At 42.4% G+C, this 10,326-nt stretch overlaps 1 protein-coding gene across 9 annotated transcripts in view; it reads right to left on the reverse strand.

Moving 5' to 3' along the window:
• DDX50 (DExD-box helicase 50) overlaps positions 1-9,979 on the reverse strand; it is a 46,395-nt gene extending 36,416 nt beyond the window's left edge. For 3 of the 9 annotated variants that reach the window (XR_013397764.1, XM_077945369.1, XM_015147368.3), the window contains exons 1-5: positions 9,787-9,943; positions 4,952-5,063; positions 4,287-4,583; positions 880-955; positions 16-194 (exon numbers count right to left, since the gene is read on the reverse strand). Coding sequence is in view for 6 of the 9 variants with exons in the window: in XM_077945369.1 (XP_077801495.1) it covers positions 16-194; positions 880-955; positions 4,287-4,475 (444 nt within the window). In the remaining 3 variants the exon portion in view is untranslated. 9 annotated transcript variants of the gene reach the window in all.
• Positions 9,980-10,326: the final 347 nt, after the last annotated feature.

Here is a 10,326-nt window from a genome sequence, read left to right on the forward strand (position 1 = left end):
CCCTATAATGATTACCTTTGGTGAGCGGCTTTTTTTAATTGTTTCTTGATTTCTTTGGAGTCTTTCAATTAAGGGGATGGCAAAAGAGAATGTCTTTCCTGTTCCTGTCCGTGCTTGAGCTATTAAATCTTTTCCTTCATATACAGGACCAAAGGTCTTAACTTGAATAGGAAAGAGATATGTTACCCCTCGACCTGTAAAATGAGATTTAATTAACATACTTCTTTACGACTAGCATTAGGAAAAATATATTCATTTGAAAATGACAATCACGATTCTTCTACGTCTGCCTAAAGACATACCACCTGGTGACACAGCTATTCCTACCACAAACAAGAATTACTAAAAAATTAGTCTAAACTTTTGACAAATGCATATAAATCTTAAAGCTAAACACAAGTCAGAATATTGAAAAGGATGATGTAAAAGTAACTGCAATTAAAGAAGAGCTACTTCTCCATTCTTTTTATGTTCTCCTTTTGGTCAGAAAAGGCACAAGAGTTTTACAAAATCTAGTGATAGATTTTTAATTGCATATCCATTAAAACTGCATACCTTTGGGCCAGCCGTGGTGGCTCACGCCTGTAATCCCAGCACTTTGGGAGCCCAAGGCGGACAGATCACAATGTCAGGAGTTCGAGACCAGCCTGACCAACATGGTGAAACACTGTCTCTACTAAAAACACAAAAATTAGCCGGGCGTGGTGGCACGAGCCTGTAATCCCAACTACTCAGGAGGCTGAGATAGGAGAATCACTTGAACCCAGGAGGCGGAGGTTGCAGTGAGCCAAGATCGCGCCACTGCATTCCAGCCTGGGCAACACAGCAAGGCTCCATCTCAAAAACAACAACAACAACAACAACAACAAAACCACATACCTTTCAGAAGCTTTATAGTCTCTTCAGAAATAGGAAAATTGGAGAAGGCTCCTTCTTTCTGTTCACGTGTTAAGGTCTGTAAAAATGAAATCAATGGCCTAAATAATATAATTTATATTCAACTCTTCTTCATTTACTGTTTTTAATTTTGTACAGATTCACTTACAAGGAAACTTAGTGGAACACTCTTTTTTTTCTTTTTTTTTTTGAGACAGGGTCCCACTCTGTTGCCCAGGTTGGAGTGCAGTGGCACCATCACAGCTCACTGTGGCCGCAACCTCTGGGCTCAAACCCTTCGCACCTCAGCCTCCCAAGCAGCCAGGACCACAGGCGCATGCCACCATGCTCACTTACTTTCTTATTTTTTGTAGAGACAGTGTCTCACCATGTTACCCAGGTTAGTCTTAAACTCTTGGCCTCAAGAGATCCTCTTGGCCAGGTGCGGTGGCTCGCGCCTGTAATCCCAGCACTTTCGGAGGCCAAGGCAGGTGGATCACCTGAGGTTAGGAGTTCAAGATCAGCCTGACCAACATGGAGAAACCCTGTCTCTACTAAAAATACAAAATTAGCCAGGTGTGGTGGTGCATGCCTGTAATCTCAGCTACTCGGGAGGCTGAGGCAGGAGAATCACTTGAACCCAGGAGGCGGAGGTTGTGGTGAGCCGAGATTGCGCCATTGCACTCCAGCTGGGGCAACAAGAGCGAAACTCCATCTCAAGAAAAAAAAAAAAAAAAAAGATCCTCCCACCTTGGCCTCCCAAACTGCTGAGATTACAAGCATGAGCCACTATGCCCAGCCAAAAAGGTTATTTATTAATCTAAATCATACAGATGTAGACAAAATTATAAAGATTAACACAAGCCTATAAACTAAGCTAAAAGAAATTACATAATGAGGAATGTAAAGTTTTTCTGAAAATAAGTTAATTTATTCTATAGCTTTTGAAAGATTTTTATTTAGGTTGCTAATACAAGAGAAAATTACTGTAAGTTTGAAGATTTCTTTAACATATATACAAGTTAGCATGACATTATCATTTAACATTTATTGAAAACTTTGTACACTAATGTGTACACAGAACAAAAACAGTATGCCTACCCAGTCAGCTTTACTGTTCATGTGTTTAAAGAGACATACACTAACAATTTTCAAACTTGGAATTAGATAAAAAATACTTTCAAATTCAAATTGCATGCCATTTAAACAAACCTCAAGGCTGCTGTTACCTTTTTATGATTAAAAAAAAATGACAAAAATAATACGCTGTTGGCCAGGCAGGGTGGCTCATGCCTGTAATTCCAGTGCTTCGGGGGGCCAAGGTGCTAGGATCACTTAAGCCCAGGAGTTCAAGACTAGTCTGGGCAACACAGTGAGACCCTGTCTCTATCAAAAACAAACAAACAAAAAATAAATAATACACTGTCATCATAGAAACTTTTGAAATTGGCAGGGTCCAGTGGTTTATATCTGTAATCCCAGCACTTTGGGAGGCCAAGGCGGCTGGATCACTTAAGCCCAGGAGTTCAAGACCAGTCTGGGCAACACAGTGAATGAAACATCATCTCTCCGAAAAATACACAAATTAGCCAGGCGTGGTGGTACATGCCCATAGTCCCAGTTACTCAGGAGGCTGAGGTGAGAGGATCATCTGAGCCCAGGAAGGATGAGGCTGTAGCAGTGAGCCATGATCACACCATTGCACTCCATCCTAGGTGACAGAGTGAGACCTCATCTCAAAAAAAAAACAAAAAAAAAACAAAAAAAGAAAAGAAACTTTAATAACTACAGAGGAAAGAGAAACAAATTTAAAAGTTATTTATAATCCACTCAGCTAAAGCCACATTTGAAACATACTCCTCCAATCTTCACTCTATGCACATAAAATTTTTTAAATAGAAATAAAATCACACTATATATACCATTTTACAATCTTTTTTTTTTGTTGTTGTTGTTTTTGAGATGGAGTTTCGCTCATGTTGCCCAGGCTGGAATGCAGTGGTACGATCTCGGCTCACTGCAACCTCCGCTTCCCAGGTTCAAGCAATTCTCCTGCCTCAGCCTCCCAAGTAGCTGGGATTACAGGCATGTGCCACCACACCCAACTAATTTTTTTGTATTTAGTAGAGACGGAGTTTCACCCTGTTGGTCAGGATGGTCTTGGAACTCCTGACCTCAGGTGATCCACCTGCCTCAGCCTCCCAAAGTGCTGGGATTACAAGCATGAGCCACCGCGCCCATCCAATTTTTATCTTTTAACAAGATACAATGACTACCTTTTCTATTGTAGACCCTTTGGGATAACTGTATTCTATTACATAACTATTGTATGTTTTATTTAAACCAATTGTCTACTATCAGACATTTAGGATGTTTAAATATTTGCTATTATCAACAATATTACTGTGATAAGAGTACTTATTCATAAAGCTCTGCACACCTCTTGATCATCTCCTTAGGATAAATTCCTTTAAGTAGAATTCCTAAACTCTCATGTGATCTAAACAAAATAATAAACTCTTAAACCTATTATAATACAGATTTTACCAAGCAAAATCCCATCAAAGCGAGAAGCAAGCCATACATTCCACTGTTAGCAATACAGATTTAAAGGACCTTATTTAGATCAACAAACACATGTGCTTCCTGACAAACAGCAAATTCACAAATTAAAAAAAAAAAGTCAAAAGTCATAAGACAAGGATTCAACATCTTTTCCCAATGCTCCCCAAAGATTAGGCATTAAGCTCAAATGTGTATCAGCAATTATCATATTTAAAGAATATAAAGAATTACTAATTATCAGCCTGGGGTAGTGGCTCACACCTGTAATCCCAGTACTTTCGGGAGCCGAGGCAGGTGGATCACTTTGAGGTCAGGAGTTCAAGACCAGCCTAACCAACATGGAGAAACACCATCTCTACTAAAAATACAAAAATTAGCCAGGAATGGTGGTGCGTGCCTGTAATCTCAGCAACTTGAGAGGCTGAGTCAGGAGAATCGCTTGAACCCAGGAGGCAGAGGTTGCCATGAGCCGAGATTGTGCCATTTCACTCCAGCCTGGGGAACAGAGTGAGCCTCTGACTCAAAAATAAAAAAAGAAAAAAGAAAGAAAAGCAATTCAAGTAGGTGACCATCAAGCAATTCAGAATAACTTTAGGAACCCAAATGTACAGAAAAGGTTTAAATTTGACTATTTCTCCCATCAGGCCCCAAGAAAAAAGTCATACAATGAAATAAACAAGGGCCAAAGGAAAAAAGACTCAGACTTCACCTGTACAGACTCTCTAATGTAACTAAAAGTAAGTACTAAACACTAATCAAGAAATATTATATAATTATAATTAGCCTAAAAAAATCAACCTATAGTTAAAGTATAATGTCAAATGCAAAATAAAAAGCATCCATACCTCCTCTAGTTTATTATCACTTGATTTATGAGTAGAACTATCTAAGGATGATACTCGCTTTGATTTTTTTTCATATTCATCAATATCTCCATTTGGTAGATCTTTTCTTCTTGACTTATGAGATTTAGAGAATTCATCTGAAAGTCTATTAAATCCTTCTTCAGTGTCTCCATTTAGCTTCTCTTTCATTTTAGTTTTTTTGGCCTTGGGAGCATCCAGGTCATCTGTAACACCATTTTCTCTTGTTTCTGATTTCTCATCTGAGTCATAATGGTGCCTTGACTTCCTTCTGTCACTCTGTGAACAAAGAAAGTAGCAATGACAAGATGGTCAGAGGTTTTCTTTTAAGACTCTAGAGAAGTTAGCGTATGACTCCCCCACCAGTTCAGTTCAATCTACAGTTACTTTGAAAACCTACCTGGTAAAAATCCAGACTGGTTACTAATGCCAAGCTCTAAGCCTCGACTATTGCTATCTTTCTCATCCCATTCCTCATTCTCAAGGCTCATCCTCTAGCCCCTCTCTAATCCCTTCATAAGATTTAAGGAAAATTAAAACGGTTTCTCCTTAAGGAAAGAAAGACAACTCCAGAATTATAAATATTAAACAAACAAAAACTTGCAACATTTCCAAGAGAAAAAAATTAATACTTATTGAATACCTACCCAGCACTGTGTAATGTGTTTTCAGCTTATCTTGTTTAAATCTTCATAACAACCCTATAAGGGAAGTACAGGTCCATAATCCCTTATCCGAAATTGCGATATCCATAAAGCTCTGAAAACCGAAAGTTTTTTTGTAACTTATTTGGAGGCAAAACCTTACCTGAACTCATTTGATGGCAAAATTTAACTTGAACTAATGTGAGGCTCTTTATAGTCTTTATTTATCCCACTTAGTATGACTACTCATATTTAATATTAAGGTGTTTGATTACAGGTTCTGGGCCCCAAACCCTACCTGGGTGTTATCCTTCTAAAAATCCCCAGAATTCTGAATTCCAAAATACAACTAGTTCCAAGGATTTTGGATAAGGGATAGTGAACCTGTATTACCTTTGCCATTTTATTTATTTATTTTTGAGATAGAGTTTTGCTCTGTCACCCAGGCTGGAGGGCAGTGGCGCAATCTTGGCTCACTGCAACCTCCGCCTCCCAGGTTCAAGTGATTCTCCTGCCTCTCAGCCTCCCAAGTAGCTGGGACAACAGGCGTACACCACCACCAGTAGAGATGGGGTTTCATCACGTTGGCCAGACTGGTCTCAAACTCCTGACCTCAGGTGATCCACCCGCTTCGGCCTCCCAAAGTGCTGGGATTACAGGCGAGAGCCACTGCGCCCAGCCACCTTTGCCATTTTATAGACAAGGAAACAGAAGCTCTAAGAGGTTAAGCAACTTGCCAAAGATCCACATGTGGGATTTCCCGCAGCTCTAAGTACTAGAAATTGAATCTAGCACTGCCTGACTTGAAAGCCCATTCTCTTTTCACATTATACTTCCTCCCTGTACTTTGACAATTCACAGGTTAAAGGAAAACGAAACAAAACTATATAATTCATACAGAAGTCCAATTGTTATACCTCCATGGAAGGACAGTAATCCCTGGAATTTTTTTTTACTTTTTTAATTTAGTTAAAGAAAAAAAAAAAGCACTATTCTGCAACTTCAATTTTAAAATGCCAAACTACTGGTCAGTGTTGTGATATTTACAGAACACAAGAAAGGATTTGGGAATTTAGGACTTTAGCCTGGTGGCTAGCTGCGGTGGCTCACGCCTATAATCCCAGCACTTTGGGAGGCAGAGGTTGGGTGGATCACCTGTGGTCAGGAGTTCGAGACCAGCCTGGCCAACATGGTGAAACCCCATCTCTACTAAAAATACAAAAATTAGCTGGGTGTTGTGGCACACGCCTGTAATCTCAGCCACTCTCAAAAAAATTAATTACCCGGTCAAATGTTCAAAACAGATAGCAGTGACTAGGGACAGTAAAAACTACCACCACCAAAATGTTCACCATAACTTACACAACTTTTAGAGTTCTTTCACATATAATTTTCTCATCCATAAAATTGGAATTGCTGTGAGAATTGATCAATATTTGTGAAAATGCTTTGCAGTTACACATTACATCATCTGATTGATCTACAGTTAACTGCACTAGCCCATATCTTTCCAAACCAATAGGTTCTACAGAAAAACAAGATTATTTATAGAGTCAGCCTTGGGGCTTGAATTGCTCCTGGGCCCTGCACTTCAGGGAGAAGTTGAAGCAAGGCAAAGTGAAACCTCTCGGTCCAAGCCCAGTAACATCTCAAGGTGATTAAATATATTATTCCACTTTAGACCCACAATGCTTGGCACTCTCCGTTTACTTGGTTTCAGTTACACTTTATATTCCCTTCTTACCTCTATCTTCTTACCTCTACCACATATCTTCTTCAATGTTCCTCTCCTTCCTCCTCCAGTGGATGCTCCTTGAGTATCTGTTCTCTATGTTCACTTTTATTACTATTTTCATGGCTCAACACGTACTTCCAGACTCCCTTCCTCACCTACATTCCAATTCTAAGAATCTAAGGACCAGCTCCATATCTCAACACATCCAAACCAAAGTTATCTTCATCTCAATACCAGACCACTATTCGTTTTTGTTTTATTTTGTTTTCTGAGACAGGTCTTACTCCATCTCCCAGGCTGGAGTGCAGTGGCTCAATCATGGTTCACTGTAGCCTCAACCTCCCTGGCTCAAGTGATCCTCCCACCTCAGCCTCCTGAGTAGCTGAGTCTACAGGCACGCGCTACAACGGCGGCTAATTTTTTTTTTCTTTCTTGAGACAGAGTTTCGCTTTTGTTGCCCAGACTGGAGTGCAATGGTGTGATCGTGGCTCTCTGCAACCTCTGCCTCCTGGATTCAAGCGATTCTCCTGTCTTAGCATCCCGAGTAGATGGGATTAACAGGCGCCTGCCACCATGCCTGGCTAATTTTTTTTTTTTTTTTTTTGAGACAGGGTCTTGCTCTGTTGCCCAGGATGGACTGCAATGGTGGGATCTTGGCTCACTGCAATCGCTGACTCCCGGGTTCAAGCAATTCTTATACCTCAGCCTCCCGAGTAGCTGGGATTACAGGCACACACCACCACACCCAGTTAATTTTGGGGTTTTTTTTTTTTTTTTGAGATGGAGTCTGGCTGTGTCACCCAGGCTGGAGTCCAGTGGCGCGATTTCGACTCACTGCAACCTCAGCCTCCCAGGTTCATGTGATTCTCTTGCCTCAGCCTCCTGAGTAGCTGGGATTACAGGCGCCTGCCACCATGCCCGGCTAATTTTTGTATTTTTAGTAGAGACGGGGTGTCACCATGTTGCTCAGGCTGGTCTCAAACTCCTGACCTCAGGTGATCCACCTGCCGCAGTCTCCCAAAATGCTGGGATTACAGACGTGAACCATTGCACCTGGTCTTTTTTTGTATTTTTAGTAGAGATGGGGTTTCACCATGCTGGCCAGGATGGTCTCGATCTCCTGACCTCATGATCCACCCACCTCAACCTCCCAAAGTGCTGAGATTACAGGAGAGAGCCACCACGTCCGGCCTAATTTTTACATTTTTAGTAGAGACAGGGTTTCACTGTGTTGGCCAGGCTGGTCTTGAACTCCTGACCTCAGGTGATCCGCCTGCCTCAGCCTCCCAAAGTGCTGGGATTACAGGCATGAGCCACCGCGCCTGGTTAATTTTTTCATTTTTTGTAGAGACAGGGTTTCTACAAAACTCTACCTAAAACTCCTAGGCTCACGCAATCCTCCCATCTTAGTGTTCCAAAGTGCTAGGATTACAGGCATAAGCCACTGCGGCTAGCCACCAGACCAGTATTCTAATGCTCCATTTCTTTTAGCTGGTATTCCAATCCATTTCCAAATCTCTGGTTATATTTCATAGTTAAAGGGCTGTCAACACGTATTTCTGGAGAATTTACAATGTGAAAGCCACCAATTTACAACAATATAGTGAAACATAAGGATGGAAAACGATTTGGTCATTTTCCTCAAGAACTTTTCGGAAATATGTGGCATAATATAGGAAAAATGAACTAATTTTACATAGAAATGCATAATAAATATCAATCAAATGATAAAGATAGCCACTGAAACTAGGTAACTGTAAACTAGGGTTTTTAGGAAAGACATAAACTAGGCCTTGACGGGTGGACAGGATTTGGATGCAAAACATAAGAATTTCAAAAGAAGCCTTTTTAAAAATACCTGCTTCGTTTTCTGCTTACACTCTAGGTACCTTCAGTAGTCAAATTCACAGAGCGAAAGTAGAATGGTGGTTGCCGGGAGTGGAAGGAGAGAGGAATGAGAAGTGAGTGTTTAATGGGCACAGAGTTTCAGTCTGGGACAATGAAAAGTTCTGGAGATGGATGGCGGTGACAGCTGCAAAACGATGTAAATATACTTAATGTCACAGAGCTATATACCTAAAAATGGTTAAAATGATAAATGTTACGTATATTTTAGCACAATAAAGAAAAGTGTTAGCTGGAATGGCAAGTTTACCTTAGTGATAAGGTCAGAGAGGTAGATTCTGCTTTCTAAGGCTATACAAGTAAGTCTCATTCTTTGGTTGAATGTCAGCCTCCGAATACTGCCACCTTAGCCTCTTCAGCTGATTTCTTTTTTCCAGGTCAAGTGTCTCCAGTAATAATTTTACCTGGGCATTTTTCAGCACCTTGTGATCCTCTGAGTGTTTCAGGATGTTTTTTCCTTTTCCTATTTTTTTTTTTTTTGGAGGCCATGGGGGTGGGAGGAGGAAAGACTACAACTCCTCTACAGGCTCCTTGAGAGCAGGGACTATTTCTTTACTTATTTAGTTTAACCTCCTTGATGCTCAGCAAAGAGTATGGTACAAATTAGGTTCAATAAACACCTGCGGATTGAATGAAAATACTGACCGTAAAAGCTATTAATAATGCAACCCACACGATCTCCATCACTGACAAATCCTGGCAAGGCTCACCGTCACACTTTTCCTTAAGCCTCTATAGTTACGGAGGTTTGTAAACCTAAGATCGCTTTCCCCAGGATTCTTGCACAGGGGACAGAGTGACAGAAGCAACACATATTCAAAGCAATCATTTTTTCTTAATTATCTTCTAAGAGGGCCAATAAGAACGAAATGACAGGCGTCACTGCTTATGGAGAGAAAGAACAGATTCCACGGTGATGCGAGCTTGAGTCTGCCCATCTCTGAGATTCAGGCGCCAACGGGAACGGCTGAGGGGCCACGCGGGGGGGAGGCCCAAAGCCCAGGGCCATCTTTATCCAGGTCGGGAGTATGGAGGTGGAAATGGTCCCTGAGCGACCTCAGAGGGCCGAGGGCGGCGCGAAGAGAGGCCCTCAGATGCTCCGGCCCGGTTCTGACAGGCCATCATCAGGGACAGACAGTTCCCCTCCCCGCCCAAGCCGGCGCAGCCCAAAAGGAGGCGCGGCCCATGCTCAGCGCACCTTTTGCCTCTCCTTCTTCTGGCTCTCGGACTCCTCCAAGGGTGCTTCCAGCTCCATAATGTCCCCCCACAGGAGTTTCCCAGGCATTACTGGCCACCGCCGCCTCCCTCGGGGCACAGTGGCCACTACCACCTACGGGCAGCGACAGCGTGAAAGGAAGCGGGGGCAGGGCGGCCGCCCGGCCTTGGCCGTGCGTCACTTCCGGGACACGCACCGCGCGGCGGGGAAAAATAATCCCGGATACTCTCAGTTTAAGTCCTTCCATTGCGCCGCAACTTCTGAACCAATGAGTGTGAGAGATCTCAACTGGCCCACCCTTATTGTGAAGTGATTGGCTACTAGAGTAAAGCCCTGGCCAATCTCCATAAGGAAAGCACGCACAGGTTAGCATAAATAATTCGGTTTATCTTCCCCTCCCCCACTCCGAACTGGTCTCCACGGCCCCGCAGAGTTTTTTGGGGGCTTCCCAGTGTTCACTGCTGGGGCTGGGAAGCCCTTCGACGTGGGTAGACACTGTCCGGCGCGCGGTGGGCGGGTGCG

The sequence above is a fragment of the Macaca mulatta genome, chromosome 9, assembly GCF_049350105.2.
Source record: "Macaca mulatta isolate MMU2019108-1 chromosome 9, T2T-MMU8v2.0, whole genome shotgun sequence".
NCBI classification, from domain to species: Eukaryota; Metazoa; Chordata; class Mammalia; order Primates; family Cercopithecidae; genus Macaca; species Macaca mulatta.